Genomic DNA, 26,519 nt, shown 5'->3' with positions numbered 1-26,519 from the left:
GGAGGAAAAAACCTGAGTGTTTCACTGACTTTTTGAACACTTCAGTATTACTAAATACCAATTTTTTTTTGTTTTCTTAGAGCACACAGGAGAAGCTGGCAAGCAGAGAGAAGAGCATGCAAGACAGATTACGCCTGGGGCATTTTACCACAGTTCGTCATGGTGCTTCATTTACTGAACAGTGGACAGATGGCTTTGCATTTCAAAACCTTGTGAAGTTAGTCAATGCTATGTTCTTAAATTTCTCACTAATTGTTAGTTCCCTCTAGTGGATTTTTTTATTACTAAGGTTCTAGGATTGGAGCGACTTTTCATACTTTGTGTTTTGCTTTGCCTTTTGAAGACTGAGGATACAGTACAGAACTCTGTTAATGAACTGAGAGAATACTAAGGCTGGGTGTCTTTGAAAGACAGTTTGGTTTCACTTGATTTTAACTACCCTTAGAAAAGCCTGAATGTACTAAATGAGCACCACATAATTATTCAGCTTAGCTGGTAGAAAGAACTATAAAACTAAATCAGGTTTTTCTAAGTTTTCCTGTTTTTTTTCTAAGCAGCTAACCATGTATCACTGGTGATGACTGGGGCAGATGAGGTCTATGAAATTCTCATTGGTCACATAGGTGCTGCCTGTGCGTCCATCACTGTAACAGCTTTTTCAGGCATCCAGCTCCTCAGTGCCTTGAAGGAGGAGTGACAAATCTGGCAGCCTCAGATAGGGTCTAGTGCAAGTGGATGGGGAAGAGCAGCCACCTGGAAAAGAGCTGCTGCAACAGGTATTTCAGCAGAGACGGGGCCAAGGAAAAGGGCTCTGGGAGACCGTCAGAGATGGTGGTAAAATAATTATGCGATGCCTCAGATGATGTTCTTTGGTAATGAGTCTGACTCAATCTTTGTGTGTCTATATACATAAAAGTAATTCACCAAGATTGTAGTTTTTGGAGGGCAATATGTAGTCTTAGCATTATGTGATTGCCTAGGGCATTGTGTTAAGACAATCTTAAAAACAATTTGTATATGTGTTTTGCATAAAAGCTGTAGTTGTTTGCCATACAACCAAATTGATGGTTTATTTGGGAACAGTCAGATCAAATTCAGTATTTGGCCTATAAAAATCAAGTACTTTCTGTTGACTGTTACATTTCTTTTCATGGTATAAAAGAAGATATCCACCAGCTCAGATACTTTTTTTCTTTTTCTAGTGCAGAAATCATGTGTAGCACTGTCAAAACCAAACAAAACAACCCCAAAACAAAAACCCCCACATATTTCAAAAGTAAATCGTGCCAAAACTTTAGCAAATTTCATGAAGAACATTGGTGTTCTTTTTCCTAGGAAACATTTTCACATGTACAGTAAGTTTTCTAAAAATTTCTTAATGCTTTATCAGTTAAAAAGATAGTTCTTTAAAAAATGCAAAATGATGAAACTTTAATAAATTTTTTTTTGGGGGTTTACAGGCAACAAGAATGGGTGAATCAACAAAGGGAAGACATTGAAAGGCAAAGAAAGCTCCTGGCCAAGCGAAAGCCTCCAACTACAAATAATTCTCAGGCACCATCTGCCAATTCTGAACCCAAGCAGAGGAAAAATAAAGCTGTGAATGGGGCAGAAAATGATCCCTTTGTTAGACCCAATTTACCACAGCTGTAAGTTTAACATTTCAATCAGTCTTTTACATAAATTCTCAGATATTGTCTGTGTGAGTTCTATTCAAACAACAGCATAAAAAGACACTCGGTATATTCAGCAGCTATATTCTCACTGAGGACTTGCTGATGTTAGGGAAATTTGCACCACTGCCTATGAATATGTCATACAGTTGCCCAATTTATTTTTGGTAAAGTCACCAGAGAAAAGCCCATTCTGTGTTTATGCAATGTTCCTTCTGTTTTCCTGATCTAGAGGAGTCCTTATTCTGGTTTCCTACTCTTGTAATATCTCTGATATCTATTGAACTTTTCTTGATTCGTTTAGAAGCCTCTCCTTTAGTTAGAGACCGTTTCATTTTTGATATAACAGTCTTTAGCTGATAAGAAGAGCTTTTTTCAGCCTTTGGTATTTGAAGATGTGTCTAAAATGGAAGAAATACTATTTTTTTTCCCTTCTGAATGCTAGATCCTGAGAGCAACCGTCAGAAGTTACTAATCCCATTTCTCATATTGACAATGTTGAAATTTTTTGTCATTTAAACATAAAAATTGAGAGTTATCAAAGAATTCTCCATTTTTCAAATGACATTTTTTCCTGCATACAGAAATGACATAATTCAAGGCACAGACAGATGTGTTCTTGACATTTGAGTCTTTTAAGAAGTTGCTGCTTGGAGATACTAGTTACTGCCCTTGATGCTAAAAGGATCCAGGTGATAGTGTATGGATTCCTAGCCAGTTTAAATAAAAAGTAAATAACTAGGGTTAAAAAGACTTAACAAATTAATCTGTTTCACCTTGCAGAAGTAGGCTACATGTGTTGAACATGGTGATCTGTCACCTCTCTCTTACGGAGGTAGTAATTTATACCTCTGGGGGTGGGGCGTAAATAAATTACTCTGGTTAGATCTGTAAAATACATATGTTTGGAACATCAGTTTGAAGACAGCTGCGTATATTTTACGTAATGCATCATTCTTAAAGTTCACATTGTGAAATCGTTTGGCTGTGACAAAAATATGATGAAAATACAATAGTAAGGCTGGTGATGTAAGCAAATTTTGATTAGTGTTACTGGTGTATTTTGGTAGAGAGCTGAAGAGTCGTCACTCAAATTGATTCTTTAGTAATACTTAGTGTCTACGTTTCTTCTTAGAACATAATGAATACTTCTGAATAGTATGGTAAAGATTACCGTCATGTTAAAAATACCTTTTTGTTTGAATGTAATACCTCTTGTTATTAAAAATAATGTTTTAAGTAGTGGAAAAGACCTGAAAAATTACAGAACTTTTAATTTGACAGCTTTTGGCCATGTCTTATTTCATGTTAAATTTCCATAATCTTACTGCTGCTTTAGGAGGTGATAAAATATACATTTGGGAAAAAATACAGAAGACATGTTCTAATTATTAAGTAGGACAAGAGGAATTCCTGATAATAGACTTCGGAATAGTTTCTGGTGTTACGCAGTTTTTAATAATTTCCAAATTACTAAAAACTTTGCAAATTTTCATTTAATTTGGCTTAACCAGTTACATGTTAGATGGCACATGAAAATGTTTGCTGGTTATGGAACAATCAGAATTGCCTTTTTTATATCTAATGCTAACATAAATTTAAGCTGTTATTGAATCAAAGATCTTTGCCTTTAAGGGTCCTAATTTGATCGTTAAATAATCTAGATACGCGATTACTTGCCTATATGATAAGCTTATAAATTCTGTTTCAGACCTGTGAGAAGGTCTGCAACGTGCCCTGAGATCACAGAATCATTAAGCTGCATCATGCTCTTAGGCCTTTGAACAAAAGAGTTTTTTAAATGTTTGTATTCGGGATTGGTTATAATTTTATATATAGTATGTATTACAATTTTATATAGTAGTATTACGTGTTAAATCCTCTCTGCTTCTCAGTACAGAATTCAATATGCTTTGTGTATCTTGGTAAAACATTTATTGTGCACTTTCATTTTAGAGTAAATCTGTCATTTGCTGTATGTGATTCCCTTCTATTACATTGTGCTTATCACTGTTCCTGTGTTACTTCAAAAGTAATGATCTTGATTAGTAGAGCCAAATGGAAGAGGTTCTGTTTGTATGAGGCATGGGGAAATGCAGAGCTGCTTGAGATTAATGTACTAAACCAGTAGTAAATCAGTACAACACATATGCATGTGATAAGGCGTATCTTCTTTAAACAAACAGGTAATTTGCTGGTAGTTGTTAGCAACAAGTGTCTCTACCACTGTGGTGTTTGCTTTTAGAAAATGTCTCCAGCTGCAGGTATGGACAAGACAAAATGATCTATAGCTTTGTAACAAGCAGTATTATTGAAGCCCTTTCTGAAAACAGGTGTTAACTGTTTTGAAATAGACTGAAGGTGTTGCCTGTCGCATTCTTAATAAGGACATTGTTTTAGCTTAGCTGAATATACTATGGTCTCTGATCTGAATTTAAAAGTAAAATTCTTGCACTGAAGTTATTAGTATAAAAGTGGCCATCTGCTAGTGTCCTGTGAGTAAATGGTGGGTTGGTATTTAAATAACATGCAACAGATGAGTCTAAACACTGTCCTGTTTTTTTTCTATCATTCTTTCCCTTTTTGTGGCCCAAACGAAACTAAAAAGTAGTTTCCATTTTGAGGGATCTCTTTTCTACCGAGCAAAGTAATTTTATTAGTCTTATATGAAAGGGATACATTGAAATTTATTTGGAGAAAAAACATTTATTTGAAGTAGAGGTTGTCTTCTTAGCCCTGGAAAAATCTGTTTGAAACCTCTATTCCAAATTCTTTGGCGACTTGAGAGATTACAATGCTAGTCCCCACTTCTTGGAAGCAGCTCTTATTTCACTAGACAATTATTTCTAGGAGCAGTGGGTTTTTTAATAGTTTAGGTGGTAATCGTCCTTCCTCTGCAGCTTCAGCAGTGTCAGTTGTATGTACTTCCCAGTCACCTCTTCCTTCACCTCTTCCTCTGCTTCCCAGTTCCTCCATGGGAGTCTGCATGCATCCTTGTTCCTGCATGCAACTTGGAATAGGAGAGCAGAGGGAGCTGGCAGAGCTTGTTAATGTAGCTGAACAAATGCATCATTTAGAAGGAGCATACTGTTCTGTATGGAACAAATAAAAATATTTTCAGAAACTTTTTCACGCTGAAGTGCCAACAATGTGTCTGGGCTTTACAGGACAAGTAAAGACAGCTCCTTTCCTGAGGCAGTCTCCTTCTAAGGCAAACATGGAAACAGTGGGTAAAAAGACCTCATGGAAGGCTTTGACTGGTCAGTGTCTGCCTGTCCTTGTAGAAGTTTGAGGAACTAGAGTGATAATAAGGTTGGACCAAAAAAGGAGCGCTTCAGAAATTTTAGCCAGAAATTTGTACTGGATTTGTGTATGGCTGATCGGGGGCGTGGCTGCATTCTGCTGTGCCTGTGTATCCAGGATGATTTTTCACTAGGAGAAGGTGGGAGGAGAGATGGTTGTAAATGTGCCGGGCTTGATCATCATGACAACCAAGGAGTGCATGGCCTTTTGGGGTTTTTGCTTGTCTGTACCCACTAGTAAGAGTGTTTTGATCATAGACGAAGGTTGTGTCTGAACTTGTGAGGAAGAAGTGCAAAGAAGATTGGTTATGTCTACCCATGGGTATTGTGTCAAAGCCTTTGAAATTTGGCTATGAAAACATTGTTAAACAACTGGAAAGCCTATTTTTGCTAATTTAAAAAATGTTTAAATTGGTGATAATCAAATCTTTCAGGCAGGTAAGCTGTTCACTTTCCTCCAGCAACAAGTAAAAGTGGCACACTATGGCCCTACACGACACAGGAAAGTTACACTACATGCACAGAATATGTCCAGTGCTTTTTGGAGAATTTCGGGAATTCATTGCATGTGTATGGTAGTTCATTTGGCTGTAGGCAGAATTAAAATACAGCATTTATTGCACAATCATTTTGAGTGGAAGGGATCACTGTCAGGACCAGACTGTTACCAGATTAATTCATGCTACCTACTCCCAGCTGCCCTTCTTCCCCAGTGCTCCTCAGATTAGCCTCAAGCTTGAGTACCCAACTTAAGTTCATTTAGTGGATGGCAGCAGCCTGTTTCTGGCCAGCGTGCCTCCCCTGTGCTGCTCAACCTTTATTCCTCCTCATCTGATGAGACCTGTGTGTCTTGGGTGACGGAGGAGCAACCCCTTCTGCGGGAAACGGTGGTGTCTCGTAGGTGACTTCTGTTTTCAGAAGGTGCCTTCTGCATGCTGTTGCCCTGCAAAAGGTGGTGGGTGGATGGGCTGGTGGGAGTCTCTAGGCTGGATGTTTTCAGCCAGTGCAGTGGGGTGGTGGCCTATAGCTAGAAAACAGACAGCATGCGTACTGTCATTGTTTTACTGCTATTTGTTGTATGCTATTTTAATATGAATAGAAAGTACGGTATATTTATAGATAAAAAGTAATAAACTCCTACTTCTAAAAAAAAAAAATTTCTGAATATGAGGGAATAAAGTTTTGGTTTTCATAAGTAAACAAACAAAATCCAAAGTGACCATGTCTGTGTACAGTTCAGCGTTTTATATGCCCTTTTCCAAAATGCAGTGGTCAGTAACAACATTGCTGTGCATCATGCTGTGCCTCTATTAGAGTTAGGTTAGTAAGGAAATACAAAAATGGAAAACAGTCATTTATTGCGATATAGCATAGAAATGTGGAAAGAGTGACTTTGAATCTTAATGTTTTCAATATGACCTCTAACTTGTGCTCCGTGCTGAAGCAGGCTATGTAAGAACTTTTTGGAAGGCAATACTTGCTAGAGTTGTCTAGGCACTTCGTCATAACTCTGCGTAGATAGCTGAGGTTTTGTAAAAAAGACCAGATTTCCTCTATTATGTTAGTTTTTTCAGGGGATCTATGGTTTTAAGGCTCTCTGTTCAGTGAAAATTCTGGAAGGTCATGTCATAAACTTCGTATTTTCAGTGCGTTTTGCTCGTGGTTCTAAGCCACCTAAATGGTTTCTCTTTCTGAGAAAGGCAACTTTACTATCTGCATTTCTGGAAGTGCACAAGCCTGTAATTTATACTGCAGACAAGAATCTGGAAAGAATAATATTCAACCTCATACACATTGGCATTGATCCTTTGCCTTTTTTAATTGAGAACTTAATCCATGTTAGAGTAGTTTGCTGTTTGAGTAGAAGTATTGAAAAAATGTCAGGCATGCTGCTGTGAGTTGTCTAGCATGGTCTTGATGCTCTCTTTGATAGGTCTAGCAGATGCATTAGAGCAGGAATTAAGAGTATTGTTTTCTTAGGTTTCTTGCTGTTGTTTGGACTGTACAGAGAATGCATTGCCAACTTTCCTAGCTATTGAGGCACCACATTTCACATTTGCTTTAAAGACTCTTTTAAGATGTAGCATAAATTGTCTAGACCCGGAGGAGGTTCTGCCAGAAAAAGAATAGAGACGTTTGGTCCCAAAATCTGATACTAAGGGACCTTTTGCCTTTCTCGGAGAGGCAAATTTCCTCACTCTGTTGCCTTCATAGTGTTTGGGGATGTCTGTTGACTGGAATACAAGGCTATGTTTCATTCCAATAGGAAAAAAACCATGCAGGGTAACTTTGTATGATGCTTCTTAAAAGAAAGGATCGCTTCCTTCTCGAATTATGACAGGACGTGGTAATAGCTGCTTTTGTCACCTGATCTTTATATATTATAGACCACATGGTTGATGAAATAATTACAGTCTTGTGAAGCTGTTTCCAGGTTCTTGAAAATTTAGGTGCTGTGGTCAAAAAAGAATCCAGCAATTTCACTAATATTGATGGAGAATATCTGGTCAACTCAATCTTCTGTCCTGGCCGAGTCAGAAAAGGGGCAGTGAAATTTAGTATTTATGAAATCAGGAGTAGGAAGGGGCTCTATGAAAGCTTCAGAAATACCAAGTTTTATCCGGAAAAGATGCAGTCCTTTATTAACAATTTTTGAGACCCAGTAAATACAGGGTGTAGAATTCTGAAAACTATGGCGAACTTCATCCAAATTTCAAAGGGAGGAAGAAGTCTTACAGTTTATCAGATTTCTGCAAATCTTAGTGAAGTTGGCATTTGCTGTAAGAGAAATCTGAATTGGTGTCCCTCACCTCTGGGGAAACTACAGGTGATTCTTAAGACACTGTAGTTCCCTAGACTTGCAATAAGAACAGCATATATAGCCTTCTAAACACTTTGTGTAACTTATCTTCTCAGGACAGTTGATAACTGAACCCACTAAAATACAGACTTTGTGAAAACATGTTATGCTATTAGTTTTATCTTTGCATCATGCAAGAAATAATAGATCCAGGCAAAACAATAAAATGTTTCATTTTAATTTGTTCATAGGAATTTGTATGAGTCTTTTCAAGGAGACCATAACTCTTTCTCATTCCCCATCCCCGTTCGTCTTCATTATACGCATATGGCTTCTTCTCTGGAATTTGAAGTCTCTTTGGTTTTGTTTCTTTGGTCATTTGTCTTCTGTGTGTTTTTTGTTCATTTGTCAGATGGGTACTGTGTGCAGTCAGTTTTTGGGTTTCTTAGTTACTAATCTGTATGAACAGTCTAGATCCTCTGGGTGATAACTGACTTTGTGTCCTAGCAAGTCTACAGACACTGAAGAAACCCTTGAATTAATTGTAGCCAGGAATCTTTTCTCAAAGGAAGATGAAAAGAGAACAAGCAAAAGAGTCACGTGCCAATTCAAAACTGAATTTGTGGTCTCACGCAAAATGTTAATGAACTTGGAATGTATGGGTTTGCACTGTGTTCTTTAAATCGCATCTCAAAAATCCAGTGTTACCAGTCTTGTCTAGTTGGATTCGGGATCTCCGTTCTTTGGTTCATTAATTGTTAGAGTTGAGAACCAAGCAGTGGAGTAGCATCAGCTAAAATACTGAGATGGTGGTATGATTCCGGATGCACCCAGATAACCTAACAGGCTAACTGAGAGACCAAAATGATCCAGTGGGAGGGGCAGTTAATATTCCAGAATACCAGACACAGAGGTATGTTTGTCAATATGTTTTGACCCTGAAATTACAAACCAAGATGTTCAGATAGTTCAAAAATGTAGTCTTTGTATTTTGGTAGTAAATAATTAACATAAGATACTGTATTTATTACAGTATTTAAGTAAGAACGCTGTTGTTTTGTTTACCATCATCTAAAAGCTATAATTACATGTTTGTTTTGTTTGGGTTTTTTTTTCAGTTTGACTCTAGCAGAGTATCACGAACAGGAAGAAATTTTCAAACTTCGATTAGGACATCTCAAAAAGGTATGTATATGGTCTGTTATTCTAAGAGGGTTTTTTTGACCATGCCCAAACCCATAAAAACTAGTACTATCAAAATAAGGAGAGGGCTTATTGAGAGCTATCTGATTAGAAGACATGATACTAAAAGTGCTGTACAATTTTATGCCTAGTAGTGCTTTCCTTTTTTTTTTTATTGTGCAACTTACCATAAACACTGTGAGTACAGGGGAGTAGTAGTGAGTCTATCCACTGTAACACTGTACTGATTCCTTGAATCCTTGTAATACGATGATGCTGCCAACACTGCACTTGTTTCAGAGCTGAGGAATTGGAGTCAGCCAAGTTTGATATATGGGCTTTTTATGTTAGTTTTTGACCTTTAAAAAGGTCCAATTTACATAGCATTGCATTTCTGAATATCATGTTTTGATCACCTACAGTATCCACTTCAGTTATTATCAGTTAGCATACTACCTCTGGCAAGGGAGAATATAATTTTCTTACTTCTATGGAAAATCTTTTCCCTGTATCTTCAACTATTTTTGCAATCAGATATTTTACTCCAGTGTTTGATTTTTGAAAAAAACAGCAGTACTTTTTTCTTGAGGCCCATCATTCTAATAAATCTATGTAATGAGATAACATTGACAAACAATTGCTTATTCAGGCAAAGCTTTTGAGGAATAACCTGTGAATGACAGTTGAAGCAGGCAGAAGTATCTCAACAAGTGTGAAAGGAAAGTACCCTTATCTCCTGAGCAGTAGTTCTTGAGATGTTCAGTCAAAACAGGCCATAGTTTTTTCCCTTGAAATGTTGTAAGAATCTCTTTCAGGTCTGTTCTCTTCAAATGTACAAGTCACCTGTTATAAATCCTACTATAATAAACCGATCTGGGCTCCTTGAGAACACTGATGCTATTTTTAAAGAAATTATAAGAAAGTACTTGAATCTGTGGTAGGGAATCTGCATATAAACTTCTTGGCACTAGTAAAGTATAAAGTGCCCACATAGTTCTTCATTGTTAATGCTTTAGAAATAGCAGCAGCTTCACGTGAAATTCTGTTACGAAATTCTGTAGGTTTTTTTCCATGCTTTGACTTTTTGAAGTCGTATGGAAATTTCAAGTGACATATGAAGGAAGCTGCTACAAGACAGTTCAATATCTGAATTTGGTTTTCACCCTGAGCATCAATGCTGGGGTACTCTGTATAAGAAGGAACTTCCTTGACTAAATGCCAGTGGGGAAACCAATGTTATTTCTTAGCAAATCATGTTTGAATATATCTGAAATCATAAAATACATACTTGCATTTTAATTCTTAGGTGCGATACAGATTTTGTCATTAACTAAAAAAACCTATTTTGTTATCTTCTTTTTATGTGGCTGTTTTTCTTCCCTAGTGCTTCTTTGCTGGCTACATTTTTTTCTTCTTTACTTCTGCATATGCTGTTTTGCTGTCTGCTCTTCTTCCTTTTCACTCTCCAGATGCTTTCCTGGTGCTCTTATTTTTGGTGCCCTGTACATGCTGCCGCCACCAGTTTTCTTTTCCTTATGCTCCCCAGGAAATTCTTTTCCAGCTAGCAGCTTTGGTCCTGGAGAGAAGCTCTTGTTTTCTCACTTCCTTTTATATAGCAGTGACCTGAGGCAGCTAAGCTGGTTCATTCTTGCTTAAAGGTATTCAAAGCCTGAGTGTCCTAAATAACAGCTGGAAACAATGCAACCAGCCAGTTCTCTTTGGACTAACATTGGCCTATGAACCACATTTTGAGAACCACTGAATTGCATAATATATGAACAAAAAAGCCCCAAAGAGGCATAACTGATGGGTATTTTTTGTCAGCCTTTGGGAAGAACATAGACAATTGTGTGTGTATAAGTGTGTGGCCTTTTGTGGGGGAGAAGGGCTAGAATTCTTTATAAGGGACTATTGGGTTATGAGGAACTGCATATCGTTTCAGGGTATTTAACAGAGAACTGCAAGGATGGATCTAAATATAAAAAAAAGAGGCTAGCGTTGTATAAACAGGAAAAAAATGAAATCCTTGACACTATATGTTAGCAAAAACAAATGGTCCACCCAGATCAGCTAGCAGATTAGTGTTACTTCATCCAGCTTCTAAATTATGAGGAATTTTATTTTTGTTTTCTGAATGGAGGTTGATCTAGTGTCTGGTTTTGGGATGGGAGGTTTGGTTTTTTTCCTTAGCCTATGGGAAGGGATTCAGGCTATCCACTGAAATCATCTGATCCGGACTCCTCAACTCGCTGGAGTTGTGGTCATTTAATGTGTGTTTTAAATTATATAAATGGAGTTGTTGTTTCGGGATGTGGTTTTATGATATACAATGTTTGGAAATACTAGATTTACAGCATTTTCTCTTCCTTCTGCTGACTTCTGCCTCCATCCCCTTTGTGTCATGATTTGTTGCCCTATTGCTTTTACCAGCATCACCAGGTTGTGCAGTCACAGTATAAATTGGAGAACTGATCTAGCTTCTTTCAAAAACCAAATATGTATCTTTCTGTGAGGCTTGGGGGTTTTTTGTGGGTTGGGTTTTCTTTTTCTTTTTTTTTAAAGAAAAGATTGATTAATTTTCCAGTTTGGTTCACTGTGTGGCTGTACAAGAGGCTGTGCCAAAATAACAAGAGATGATGTGGGACACTGCTTCCACTGGCACTGCTACTAAAAAAAAAAAAAAAAGTATCAGATGCCAAGCCTTCTTTTTCCTTTTCAGCTAGAATAATTCCATAATTATGAGCTTTCTGCTATGGACTAATTTTGTCTCCCCTTTATTCAGACTTTCAAGTTCTAGAGGTACTAGCTCTGAAAAGGACATAACCCTTCTACACTGTCTTTTAATGAGTATATGTTTTTCACTTCTAGTATAGATGCATAGGTTTCCAAGAATTACGCATTGTGAATTCTTTACTTTTTTAGAGAATCTGACTAAACAACTATTTCAGTGTTCTCTAGTATGTGGCATAAAGATGAGATAGTTTTAAGTGCTGAAATTAGTTAGGGAATGTGCTCGTACCTGACATGCTTCTTCTGAAATTGCACTCAAAATCTTAGGCAATACATATTCTGCATTTGTATTTTTAATAAGGTACAAATGGAGAAATCTTTTTAAATTAGCTTGGTTTTCGTGTCTTGTAGCAACACCTTAAGAACATTCCTGCTGTAATGACTTATTTTTGTACTTTTTTGATTTGCACTTCAGCCTCAAAGTATTTTAAACGTCTTTTCTTAATTTATCAGTTTCTACAAAATCTGTAACTGCATATATCTCATTTTTTTCTTCTTTGTACATCAGTTTTAGACCGCTTCCCAGATAATTTCTCTCCTTGGCTGAGGTACAAAACCCAGCTGCTGCTCATTTCAAATAGCATCCCTACAGTGCAGAACAAAACTCTGAACATCCCATTACCTGTGGCTTCATGGACAGAAAGGTTCCTTGAAACAGGCTTTTGCCATATCTTTCTGAATTTTTCTGGCTTTAAGAGAAAAGCAGTGCTTTCTTCTAGTTCAGCAGGGTTTTGTAATGTAATGTTCCTCCATCACCACTAGTATTGATGCAGGGGTAAAAATATCCTTTTCAAACGGGGAGTAAATGAGCTTTTACATTTCATTCTTTTCATTTGCAGGAGGAAGCTGAAATACAAGCAGAACTTGAACGTTTGGAAAGAGTTAGGAATCTTCACATAAGAGAACTGAAAAGAATAAATAATGAAGATAATTCACAGTAAGAGACTGTCTTAATTTTGCATGTCTATTTTAAAAACAATGCTCTAAAATCACATTTTACCTACAGAGGAGAGGCTCATTCATAATTTTTTCTTTGGTTCTCTTTGTTTATGTGTATATTTTAAACACCAACTTATTTAAACTTTAAGAAAATAGAATTACTTAGAACTCGGTAAACTTTATTAATAGTTTTATTGAATAAGCAAGAAATAACATATATACACAGCTTATAATGCAGGAGAGCTAAAACTTGCTAGACCATATTACTTGGCTAAAAAAATACTTGTAAGGAAACCTAATGAATTCACTTAGGTGACAATAATGCAAGAAAATGGCAGTGAGGTTTGATGAAACAGCAGCAATTTTGTGATGCAGTTAAAATTAGTTTTGGTTTTATTGCACTGTAATCTTATTCCTACTAGGTACAGGTACCTAGTAGGAAAAAGACAAGTGCAAAGTCTTTTTGTATTATGTTAAATGTTACTCTGTACTTCAGCTTGCATGGCAATATGTCACAATGTTAAATTGGAATATACTAAGCATATTTGAAAGTAATGATTACATAACTAAAAAAATTAGTTAGTTTTTCCATGATGGTGACTAAAAACACTAATGCTACAGTTTCACCAGCACTTTAAGCTGGCACTGTTGCTTGCAAGGAACTGGTTTTGCCTATCCCTGACTACTTCATTATGCCCTTGCCCTGTTTCCTTTCACATGCTTGCAATGGCATGTCTTCACTGAACAGACACTGGAAATTGATCCAAGTTAAATCCTGTGGTTTCTTTTTCTGGATTAATTTGAACCCCAAATCAATTTCCTGGTCTAGTTCTTTGCAAAATGCTTATGATACCATAAGGAGACAGGGCAGCGCAAGGGTGGAATGAGCAGCCGGGGGAAGGAGATGATGGGACTGGGCTTCTTTCTTTCTGCACTAGTAAATGTTTATGAATCAGTGGCCTTAAGATGTCAGGATTTTTTTTTTTTTTTTTTTAAACACAACAGAATTATATATACACTAAGACTTTTAAACATAGAGCAACAAGATGTGAAATCACACTTAACTGATCCCCATACCTACTCTGCAGGAATACAGAAAATTTTTGTTACCATGTGGATATAGTGCTAATTGATAGCTAAATTGGTGTTGTGTGTTTGATACAAAAAATGATGGGTGTTGATGCATACAATTCGATGGCAGAATGTTTTCTTTTAAAAATAAATGTCCTACAACAAATAAACAAGCAGTTCTTTGCAGGTTAAATGATAACTTTTTTTAATCTTCAGTGTTTGCATTAGAAGAATTTTTTTTCTAAAAAGGATCCCTCAACAAGAAGGAACAAATGCCACAGAAAAATGACAGGCTTTGGCTGTGTAAATATTCCATGTGTGGGGCAAAGAATGTCCAAATTAGAGTCCCAGCAGAAAACAGAGTTACAGGACATGGACAAGATGCATGTTCCCTCAAATACTTGACTATCTATGATCATACCTCCAAAACTGTAGAGAACATGGAAGGATGGAATGACCTATTGGCAGACTAGCCCTGAACCCTTCTGTAAAGTTTTCTATGGAATAGAATTGGTAGCTGGCCCTAGATTTACGAGTATAGTTGTCCCATCGTGGCACTACAAATGTGATGAATATTCAGCTCCCTTCCCCCTGGTTGGATGGAAGGATGTATTTTGTCTTCTGCACATTTCAGGAGAGAGTATGGTTCTTTTCTTTGTCCTGCAGCATCGTTTTGTGTTTGGAAGGAATGTTTTCTTGCTTTTGATTAGAGTATGGGCAGATACTCGGTCCTTCCTATGTGTTTTCCCCATGTTGTTGTTTGTTATTTGTTAACTTCTTAGTGTTATATAAAATCAATTTTGTTAAAAAAAGGCAGGTATATACAACAAGTCTGGTCATCTTTCATGTAAAATTGGAAGTATATCCTCCTCATCTGTTCTAGAAAGCTGGAGTTTGAGACTGCTACAAAATTTGGTGCAACAAGGAGAGAGCCCTTGTATCGCATGTTTAAATTTAAGGGTACTTTTCTTATCCTCACAAAAATAGAGAAAAATAACAAAAAGTTTACCAGAATTAACTGGTTTGATGGTGGTGGTGTGATAGCATTTGTACACTAAATAGTGAAAAATTACTGAAATTGGTGATGATGTATAGTTGTGTCATAAAATTACACATGGTGTAACATTGTTCACCATGTTAGATATTGCTAGTAAAAAGAAAGCTCCATTTGAGAAGTAATACTAAGAGGCTTACATTGCAGACTCTATTTGTATACCTTAAATAGAATTAATTTTTTTTTTCTTTTGAGATTTAAAGATCACCCCACGTTGAATGAACGGTATTTGTTACTCCATTTACTTGGACGAGGTGGCTTCAGTGAAGTATACAAGGTAGAGTGTGTTGGGTCTGCTAAATCTAATGTTTGAGCCATGTACGTTTGTATGTTTAATTTTCAGGGGGAGGGAGAGGATCTAAGTAAGCAGAAGGATTGTAATGTGGTATACTCTTTAAACACTGGTTGAGCAAACTTTGATTAACCCGTGGAAGGGAGGTAGCATTACAACAGATTTGTGAATTACATGCCAATTTTTTTCCTCTTTTTATTGGGTGTTATTTTTATCATCTATGGTTATAATTTTCCCATATTTGTGGGTTTCTTTTTTAGGCTTTTGATCTTTATGAACAAAGGTATGCTGCTGTGAAGATTCACCAGCTTAACAAAAGCTGGAGGGATGAAAAGAAAGAAAACTACCACAAGTAAATATTAATGACTTATGCTTCATATGTTAAATTGAATAGCATTTTATTGATTATGGAAGGTTAATGTATCCATCTTCTTTTAGACATGCGTGCAGAGAGTATAGAATACACAAAGAACTGGATCACCCCCGGATAGTTAAACTATATGACTACTTCTCCCTGGATACAGATACGTAAGTACATGAAAAGATACATTTTCTAGAACATGGCAAGGATTTTAGTGGTGTATACTAGATAAAGAGAATTGAAGAGTATTTGAACAAAAATAGTATGTTCTTGCTTTCATCCAAAGCGCTCATGGCTTCCTTAAGGGTACTTAAAAATTAAAAAAAAAAAAAAAAAAAAAGAAAGAAAAAAAAAACCCACCAACCAAACACCCCACTAGTTGCAGAATTTTGTCTCGGCTAAATATTGCAGGCTTTCTATAGTGGTGAAAACACTGTTTTGCAACACCTGACTAGTAAGCCCTATAGGATGTCCTGAGGGTGAAGGGGACATGCAGTGCTGTAATGTTTTTGGGCAGAGCAAGGGCTGCTTCAAGGGAGCTCCAAAAAGGCTGCTGTAGCTTAGAAGAGTTTCCAAGACTAAATGATAGCAGGAGCGTTATTAGCCTAAGTGTAGCCCATGGTCACTGGGCTGCACCTCTTTGCGTGAAATTGTGTCACATCTTAAGGAATAGTGAATATATTTTTTTATTGAGAAACGTGCCTACATAAATAAGGGGGTTTTTAGCTTAACCTCTCATCAGTGTGGATGCATTTTCTCTTTTGGTGACTATGAATGTTCTGATCGATGTCAAGTTTCATAAGCTAATAGTTATGCCATGTGTTCTATTAACAATTTCATTCATATAGTTTAATATAGCTGTTCTTAAACTTGCTGGTATCAAACTAGGTTGTCATATTTCCGTTTCTGATTGCGCAGTTTGATACGTTATTTAATTTTGTCTCTCTGAATTCTACCCTAGGTTTTGCACGGTGTTAGAATACTGTGAAGGCAATGACTTGGATTTCTATCTCAAGCAACATAAGTTGATGTCAGAGAAGGAAGCTAGGTCCATTGTAATGCAAATTGTAAATGCACTACGGTATCTCAATGAGATCAAGCCCCCTATTATACACTATGATCTTAAACCAGGTGAATGAGGAATGTTACAATTGAAAATGATTGAAAATGTTTTTGTTTTATCCTTTATTTTGTTTCTAATTCATGCCTGAAAATACCAAAATTATCTTGGGTATGTCAGGCTTATTGTAAACAACTGAAAAAAGTGTGTACTTCTCTTTCTAGTTTTATTGCCAAAATCATCTGTCTTTTCTTTGGAAAAATGTTTGTCATAACTTTTCTACTTTGTATTATTTTGATTTGAATTTGTAGAAAAATATCCTATAGCACATAGATACATACATTGGTATTTAGCAATATAAACAGATAAGATCATTAGTTGGCTAAATCCTGTGACCATTGTGGAATGCTGATGTGTAAATAATTTTTCCCTTACGTATTTCTTAGCCTGTAAAGGATTGAAATAGGTAATCAATCACTTTCAGCATTGCAGCATAAGCACTTCAAAACAGGACTTTACGGAAGTTTTCTTTACAATTAATAATGAACATTGTCACAAATTATGTATTCTGCCTTGAATCCATGGCCTTTGTTTTACACCTTGCATGAGTGACATTTGTGTTCATGTACTTTAATCTGCTACACTTCCAAGTGTGGGGTTTGTAACATAACTCTTGTGCCAGCCTGTTTGCTTGCTGCTGTGCAATAAATTGTTCATATAGTTTTCTTTCATGTTATGGAATTGTACAGAATGTGTTCTTAGTCTCATTATTTTTTGTTCTCAGAGGAACTTCATCAAATAACTTTCAGATCAAGAAATTATCGTACATTTTTAACATATGGAGTACAATTCATAGTGTTGCAGCAATTTCTTGGCACAATTTTTGTGGCATATGCAAGCGCTGAAACCTGTAGTGTAGGATTTGTTCTGGGCATAAAAACATGAAACTTCATTGTAACTCGTATAGTGCTACGTTTTGGTGTTTCCTCGCTACATTTTGGTGTTTCCTCACTGTCCAGCCGTCTCCCAGCTGAGGGAGCCATTTCAGATGATGGTGGTAACCTAAAAGGTTCCTGAGACTGCACTGAAATGTGTCATAGTCACGTTGCTTTAGACTTGAGGATATAAAGATGATGTAAAGTTGTCAGTTACCCGTCATGAAGTTAGATGTACCTGGTTTTGAAAATAAAACATTGTTGGCTGTTTTGAGGTAATTTTTTTTTTCCCCCCCCGGATAGGTAATATCCTTCTTGTAGATGGAACAGCATGTGGAGAAATAAAAATTACTGATTTTGGCCTGTCCAAAATAATGGATGATGATAGCTACGGTGTGGATGGAATGGATTTAACTTCACAGGGAGCAGGAACTTACTGGTAATGCCTGGTTTGATTTAGCTGTTTAGACTCTGGGTCATTGTTCAGAATTCATAAATGCTCTCTCATAAAACCAATTTGGAGAGAGAGTTAGGATTAAAACTATTAACGTGGATGACAAAGATTTTTGTGCAGTACAGTGAATGTTGATATTCATAAATGTTAGAATGGTAACATAACTAAAATAAGAGAGTGTGAGTATGTGTGGTTTGTTTATATATATAAATATACATATATATAAAAAAAAAAAGTGGAGATGATCACTGTGATTTAGAAACATGGTTTCCCTGAAGAAGCAGGTGTTTAATCTTTGGCTGCAGGTGGTTGAAGACATTTGACAGAGCTATGATGATTAAATGTGGGTGCTCAGTCCTTGGAAATCTTAGAGCAGGGATTACCAGCAGGTAATGTCCTCAGGACAAAAGAGTATTTACTCTTCCATCCTAAAGGTTAATGACAGCTCAGCAGCTGTGATTTGTTTTCTGTGTGCACTTGCACGCTTGTCCAAAAACCTGAAGTTTTAGAGCTGCCTACAGAACAGGAATGATAATAAGCATTGCATTGTTTACAGAAAAGCTGTTTCTAGAATTTGCTCTCTAAAGATGCAGCTTCTTCATGGCACAGTAGCTCTTTGAGCCTGGGTGCATGGTAGCTGTGGTAGGGTGGGTGGAATAGAAAGCCTAGGTTGACCAGGTTATTACTTGTGAATTCATTTGCTCTTTCTCTCCTCATTCTGCCTGTAGCAGATCAAACAGAGTCAGGAGCTGAAACCTAACTAAACAGAGAAGCCATTCCCATTTGCTTTGCAACTTCTCCTATATTCGGAGGTTGCACGTAATAAAGTTTTTGCCTTTTCCTTCAGAATTTTTAGAAAAGAAAACACGCATACTCTTGCGCAAATGCCAACGTGCACACACTGTGGAAAGATGATTATTCAAGTTGAAGCATTTTAGAAGTGTTAGGCTTTTGCCACTCTTTTAATGCTTTAGCTATTTAAACACCACTTTGAATATTTTATTGTAGGAATATATGTCAAAAAATTTTGGCCTTTGGATTTAATCTGAAATGCCTCAGGCACTAGTGGTGCTGTAAACTAAGAGATCAAAAAAGATCTGGGGCCATCATGGGTTCATGATGAATCTCTTGTGTTTCTAAATCACACTTTCTCTGAGCCTAAAATCTTCATTAAGGAGAGAAATATTTTGAGTGAGTTTGAGGTGGGGGAAGAGACTGTTCAGAGCAAATTGCACGAACTGTCAGCAGCATAGTCCTGGAAGGGATTTCCTCAGTCACTGGGTCCAGTTACCTGCCTTTCAAGGCAGTTAGGTCACACAGTCTCTTTTGTAAACTTAGACATTTATATTAAATTTAGTTAGTATTTTGTCCCCAGTAATCTGATTTGAAGTGTGTTCTGTAACCTCAGTTCTCTGATCATTAGAAACCTAATCTTCTAATTTACAGACTGTGTTTATTTGTGTCCAGTTTATACTTGTTTGTTCCTGTGCCAACACTGTCCTCCCTGAAGTAGGTTGTTTCCCTTCCTGGTACTTGCTCCCTGGTGTTTTTATAGCCTTCAGGTTTTTGCCCTGAACTGTAGACTCTACATGCTTCAGATCATCTTAGTAGATTTCTTTGCATGTGCATCACTTTAAGATCATTTTGCTTGAATGTTGTAATCAGAATTGTACATGAGTATTCCAGAAGAGATTTTGTGATACTATGTCAAATTCGTATTTGGTTGCGTTCTTATCTCGTTTTTCCACTTATTTCCATTTCCACAAATATTTCTTCAAAATTTCTTTTAAAGCCTTACATGCTGTTGATGAAAGAATATCTGATCCTGTAGTTGCTCTGATAGTTTTTATGTCTTTTTCAATTTTTAGATATTATACTCAATAATACTTAACTGCCCGCATATTTATATGTTTGGGAGGTTTTGTTTTTGTTTTTTTAAAGGAGGTTCAATTTCACCAGTTCTTTCATAATTCAGGAATGGCTCAGGAATTTCCGCAACTTTCAGCTCTTTAGGTATAGCTTCCTGCAGATTATAGGAATGGAGATAACAATGGCCTTTGTCTACCATATAAGCCTCTGGTTAATGTCATCATGCTTACTAAAAACTTAGGTCAAGAGTCTTTTGAGCCATATCTACATTATCTTAGGTTCCTAATCAGGCCCTGCTGTAAAATGCCCCATATGGCTTTCATCTTTTCTTGCTCTGATAGATAGAGAAGGTTCATATTTAATCTAGGATACCAATTTTAAAAAAAAAAAGTGATAATTAGTGATTTAGGTGAAGAACGTTAGTATTTGTGCTTGTATGAAACAGACCCTCTGTTTGAATGACTGACTATACAAAAAGCCATGTCAGTTTTGATGGGTGTGCAAGGTGTTGGAATGCGGATTGAAAGGCAACTGTACAGTTGTCAAAAGCTCAGAGATGTGTACGTGAAGTGTTTGTATAATTTGATATTTGAAAAAGTTCTAGTGATTCCATACATCTCTTTGCAGACACTGAGATGCACGTTTTGTTTTCTAGGTACTTGCCTCCAGAGTGTTTTGTAGTTGGCAAAGAGCCACCAAAGATTTCTAATAAGGTTGATGTATGGTCAGTTGGAGTAATCTTTTTCCAATGCCTTTATGGTAGAAAGGTAAGGAATATGTTTGAAAAATCTTAGAGTTTTGGTGTAAATGCCTGTTTCCAGTAGACTGTGAATTATAGTCATAAAGATGTGAATCTACATGGAAAATTACCTGTGTTACTTCTTGGTGGTGTGCATTGATACTGCAAGAAGTGTAGAAAATTTTGACTGAAGCTTTTTTGTTTATGGAATGGTTAGCTGTTTGTATTAACACCGCAACAACTTACTATAACATAAATATTTATGAAATCTAAGTAGTTGGATAACTCTTACAAAGAAAATCCTGTGCTTATTTTTCAGCCATTTGGCCACAATCAATCACAGCAAGATATCTTACAAGAAAATACAATATTAAAAGCGACGGAAGTTCAGTTCCCTGTCAAACCTGTTGTAAGCAATGAAGCCAAGGTAACATTTCGGATGATCTCTGAGTAACAGTTAAAAAATTGATCATAAATGATTCCGCTATAAAATTGCTGTTAACTTAAGAATGCTGTGGGATGTAGTAACTAAACGTGTAAGAAAACAATGGAGAACTAGTATTTTGATGTTTTTATTTAAGGAAACTTATTCTGGGACTTCTCAAAATCACATACTTCAAAGCAAGACTATATATATATGTATATATAGTATATACTCTATATAGTATATACATATATATATTCCAGAAATTTGTGATCAGTTTTAAAGTAGGCTGCCTTAAAAATTGTCTGCTTTGCTTTTTCCCAGAGGACCGTATATGTCTCACTCAGGCTGTCTTACTAGAAGTTCCTCTGAAATACTTCTCCTAACAGTAACAAGCTTTTTCTGAAAGTTGTGAATGTTATTCTCTGCAGCCTTATTGGCTTGAAAACTATTTGACAATCAAATACCTGGAGGATATACCTGCTAACACTCTTCCCCTTGAAAGGTCACAGTATGTGTGTATTAACTCAAAGCTGAGTTTAGAAACATAAATTCTTAAGATTAAGAATCTATAAGATATGTTGATGCTGGTTCAACTGCCAAAATAGTTATCTGCTGCAAAGGTGCAGATGGCAATGTTTCCTGTATTTAAAAATCTTATTTTGAAACATCTGTAGTATCAAACTCATCTCCACAGACTAGCTATTCAGAAACAGATTAAGGTGGTTTCTGAAATGATGCTGCTGTAAGCATCCATAACACAAGTTATGTGTTATGTTATTCTGTGAATATGGAAGAAAACATTATATATGTTACTTGTTTGTAAAACTGTCCCAATTTTTTAAAGTTATATTCAAGGCCGGATGCTGTAGAGATGTGCTCATTGAAAAAAAAAAAAGTGAAGATAGTAGAATGCCTGTTCAGGTTTCAGCAACTAATTAAACATACTTAGATTTGGGACACTAGCTGCAAAAAATTAGGAATGTTAAGATTTAGCTTCTAAAGGTGAAAACGAAAGGAAACCTGGAGGCTATAACTTCCCAAGGAAATAAGTCTTTTGGGTACATAAACTTGCTGTTACAACTTGTGGTATATTTCCATTGGTCATATTTTCTAAAAGTAGTGTTAGTGAGCAACTTGCAGTTATGATTATGAAAATTTGGTTAAAGAATTGTTTAGTTTGTCATAGGATTTTTGGTTGGGTTTTTCGTTTGCAGTTTCTGTTTTTTCATTTGGAAAAATTGTGTTCTTTGAATGCAGTTGACAAATACTGTTATCATAAGACTAATAACATTCCATGTCGATAGTTTATATCCCTGTCTCTTTGCATTTCTTTATCATTAGTAGTTTTTATATAGAGGATGTCAGGAAAGAGGAGGCAGTTCAGCATGGAGAATTGGCAACTTATTTTACATTCTCTGTGTATTCCATGTTCTGTTTGTTTGCTTGAAAGACTATAATAAACTTTCAGTGTTCTCCACTCTTATTAACATTGTCACGATAGCTGTAAGAGAGAGGGAGAAACTATCCTCTGGTGGAAATGCTATAAAACAATTTCAGACTAACTTGTAATTTCAGACCATTTATGATGACTGTGTAGAATCCAAATTGTCTTTCAGATTTATAGGCCTGGCAGTTGGAAAGGAACAGCTTGTAAACTGAAATTCTGATTTGGAAAACATGGAGATGAAATACATACGGAACCTGAAATGACTTTGTTAGTTTTCAGACTGTAACTGTCCTTTGATCCTCCTCACTTTTTCCTATTTTGTGCAGTGTTTGTCTTTGTATTGCACTGGTGTGTCTACAGTGCCACAGAAGCACGAAGTATTTTACAAACATTTTAGACACAAACTGTTACTCTGAGGATCTTGCAAGCAACTCTTAACAATTCATTTGTTATGAAGGATTTATTGTGAAGAATTTTATTAAAATCCATAACGTCCAAGAACATGTGAATATATATTAACAGATGTGCATGACTTTTATTTTGTACCTTGTTCATGCTGGATATGTAAATGATAGAAGTAAATTCTAGCATGATTCTTTGGGACTTGTATCATAGATTTTTTTCTTTTAATCTCCAGTTTTTAATTGGAGCAAATAACAAACAGCTGAACAGATTTATCAGAGAAAAGATACGTAATTCTTTTAAATTAAGTTCTGAATTAAGTAACGATGCGCTAATCACTTCTGTAGCAATAATAAGGATTTTCTATCATTAAATGTTGAAGCCCAAGCCCTCAGGAGACCAAATGTTCTGTGTATGCTAGACGTAACACTTGACGGAAACTTTCATCACAAAATGATTGGCATACATCGTATGGACCTAAATGTAGGACAACAATGGTGTCTCAAGAACAGTCTTCAAGATACAGAATTTTCCAATTGGTTAGATATTTTTAAGCAGATGGGATTGAGTTTTTTTCTGGGAAAGCAGTTCCAGCTAGGTAGTGGTTTCTTAAATAGTCTAGTAGTTACTTAATGCCTATGAACGTGGCAACCACCACACGTTTTGCTGTATTTTGTCGTGGCACATGTGGTAATGCCTGCTTTCAAAGTGTTGAAATTCAGTGCCTGTGTCTTCCATCTACTCTTCGTCGACCACACAGCTGAATGGTTTTAGAAGCTCCATGGAGCTCCTTTCTACTTTTTCAACCCTCTGACATTTGCTTCTGGTTTTTACTAAGCTGTTCAGGGATAACGCATGCAGAATTCTAATTATGTGAGGTGCTAATGTTTTACTTGTGAGTATAGTTCCTAAACATGGAAATACATACACGAGTTGTGATTATTTGAAACTAATTAATCTGCTGATTATTTTTTTTTCTGCTGGGATGTTACATTTTTTCATTGGACTCAGTAGTAAAATGTTACACTATCATTTGAATTGAATTACATAGGAACAAGAATTTGTTTAGAAAGTAGTTTATCCAGGAGGACATGCATACTTGCTTGTAAGCAGACATAATTATCTGGAATGGTATTGTCACTTTTTACATTTCTTTTCTAGGCCTTTATCAGACGCTGTTTAGCATACCGAAAAGAGGATAGATTTGATGTCCACCAGCTGGCTAATGATCCTTATCTTCTCCCTCATATGAGGAGATCAAATTCTTCAGGAAACCTGCATATGACTGGGCTAGCAGCATCCCCTACACCACCTACTTCAAGCATCATTTCATACTGAAATTTCTCCAACCGAGGAATGGCATGATACCTTTGTGTAGTTTCCAGATGCAGACTTGAGCTTGAAAGCATTTGAGTGTTTTTACACGGGACAAGTTTGATAACTGTGTTTTCAGACTGAAGTCCTCCTACATAGTGTCATTTGTATGATTGGAATGGATCATGGACTGTGAATAAATGTACCCTTCTAAGAAATACCTTTAAACGTTGAAGGATGACACTGCCTGTTACGCACTAACAGGTATACTGTGTTTAAGACTGAAGAAAAGGTTTTTAGTTTTTTCTGGGGAACATTGTAAATAATCTTTTTAATACTTAAAGTACATTTGGTTGATACTGGAAAGTTCTAACATGAAGGGTAGTTTTTCATTATTTAAATAAAAAAGATTACTGAGCAAATTTGAAAACACAGGAAGAATTCCGTGCCTGGTTATAAACTAAACAAACTGCCATCTTTCCAAGACATTGATCTTTTGAAACCAAAGTAAAGGAGTGTGAGATGGTCAAAGATATGTTCTGTATCAGATTCCTCAGATAAAATTGTAGTATTTTATTTGGCAACTCAGGCTTGTACCTCCAGAAATGTGGTGGTGTTTCACTGAATTTAGATTGGAAGGGTGATATGGAATTCCTGGCATTTATTTCTCAAATGGATTGCGAATTTTGAAATCAGCTCAATTTTCTAAAAATACTATATTTGCTGTGGTATTGAAACTTGTGAAACTTTCCAGGCTTCTGATAAAAGCAAGCAACACATGAAACCAAATGCAAACAGGTCATGTATAATGTTCTATGCAGGAATAATGATAAATTCCCTTCTAGCTCTATTGTAAATTGTTGTACAGATGTCACATTTTCAGTTAAATTTCAGCAACTTATTCCTGTACAAATGTTTAAAGTATGGCTTTTTCTAATTGGATATTGTATTTTTTTTAAGTCTCCCTCAAGGCGCTTTTAATTGCTGCTAAATGACGTTGCTTTTACTTTTGCGAAAGAATCAAATGACCTCCTTAAGGTGCAAGTCAACTGTACGTTATAGAGAGATTAAGAGTAGGTAATTCATTAACAATGAAGGCATGTAAAACAGATCTGTGTTGGCAATATACAGTACAGTTCTTTAAGTCAGTTTATTGCGTTCTCTACCCGCAGAGCGCATTGATACTAAATGTAGAAGTTGCTCATGGTTATTCTCTATTTCTGGAAGTTCCTATCAACAAGGAAATGTTTCTTGTGGCTTGTACAGATATTTTAAAATGTGAAACATTTTCTAACTGCCTTGTATGGTAGAAACTTATTTTTCAGAACAGTGTATCTCTCTCTACTGTTCACCTTTCTTTTGACTATCCCATTCTTGATGCTGAATACCTATATGTAATTTTGTCCATGTTGCAGAAAAAGGAGGCTGTATTACCACAGGTTTTCATTTAGTATTGTACAGTTAAACTGTTGCTCTTGTTTCTGATGTTGCAAGCCATTTTGTTTTCATTGTATATAAAGAAACATTAACTGTCTCTTTAAGATGCTGCTGAAATTGTAGAGAATGTAGCCAAAACAGTAATAAACAATGACAGTTGAAATTTCAAGGTTTTCATTGCATGTTTTTGCATTTCAACAAAGGGCAAATCAGCTAACCATATCACTGAGCTTACACTTAGCTATTTAAAGCAAACTCTCTTTAATTACAAACAAAAGGCCAATAACAATGATTGTTTTAAGTAATATTGGAGGTAAAAGGGGAAGGATTCCATGAAACTTAAAACATCTGTGCTAATGAAGTAACCAAAACATCATTTCAGTGAATAGTCTAAAAGAAACAATTTCTAAGTATTCCAACAGGTCCTTCTAGAATTCTTTAAGTGTGGAATAAAATTAGCTCACAGAATAAAATTAACCTTGAACAGTGACTCTTTCTGCCTTATATTACAGCAGAGTACTGGGACTGCATCCTTTTCACCCTCTACAGCAGGAGACCGAGTGCAGGGTTCGAGGAGAATGTGCCATAGCTGTAGACTCACATTACATTTTGTTACTTCTTATTCTGCATGTGTCACTCTTAGAAGTTAAATTGAAGAATGTTTTGCCTAAGGAAAAGATGTAGGATTGTGTTAACTGTATTTTTATTTATCTGGAATGCATTATGGCTACCCCTAGTAAAGGGAAGTTTGGTAATAGAGAACTGCTTAAGTAACTGGAAATTTTACAGCTACCTAAAAATGAGGGGGTTTATGCATTGCACTAATTACGTAACAGACTTCTTGTTCCCGTTGTTAGCATCTGGGAATAGGCTGTTGTGGCTGAATGCATGACACTTACTCCAGCTTTACAAATACACATTTCTAAAACCTAACTGCTCACTTTAAACAAAGTTCCATATAGAAACACACG

General features: G+C 36.2%; 1 protein-coding gene across 1 annotated transcript in view; it reads left to right on the top strand.

The window, feature by feature from the left end:
* Window positions 1–24,135, top strand: part of TLK1 (tousled like kinase 1) — a gene marked incomplete at both ends in the record, with an annotated part of 67,229 nt that extends 43,094 nt beyond the window's left edge. Inside the window, 12 exons of the mRNA XM_082001746.1 lie at window positions 81–217; window positions 1,461–1,649; window positions 8,894–8,960; window positions 12,587–12,684; window positions 15,007–15,088; window positions 15,364–15,455; window positions 15,542–15,631; window positions 16,426–16,595; window positions 17,763–17,898; window positions 20,438–20,549; window positions 20,841–20,948; window positions 23,959–24,135. Coding sequence (XP_081857872.1) covers window positions 81–217; window positions 1,461–1,649; window positions 8,894–8,960; window positions 12,587–12,684; window positions 15,007–15,088; window positions 15,364–15,455; window positions 15,542–15,631; window positions 16,426–16,595; window positions 17,763–17,898; window positions 20,438–20,549; window positions 20,841–20,948; window positions 23,959–24,135 — 1,458 coding nt within the window. The remainder of the gene's footprint in view (window positions 1–80; window positions 218–1,460; window positions 1,650–8,893; window positions 8,961–12,586; window positions 12,685–15,006; window positions 15,089–15,363; window positions 15,456–15,541; window positions 15,632–16,425; window positions 16,596–17,762; window positions 17,899–20,437; window positions 20,550–20,840; window positions 20,949–23,958) is intronic.
* Between the last annotated feature and the right edge of the window lie 2,384 nt (window positions 24,136–26,519).

The sequence above is a fragment of the Phaethon aethereus genome (genome assembly GCF_964289735.1).
Source record: "Phaethon aethereus genome assembly, chromosome: 6".
NCBI lineage: Eukaryota > Metazoa > Chordata > Aves > Phaethontiformes > Phaethontidae > Phaethon > Phaethon aethereus.
The sequence above is the reverse complement of the archived record's forward strand: the minus strand, read 5'-3'. Positions and strand labels throughout refer to the sequence as shown.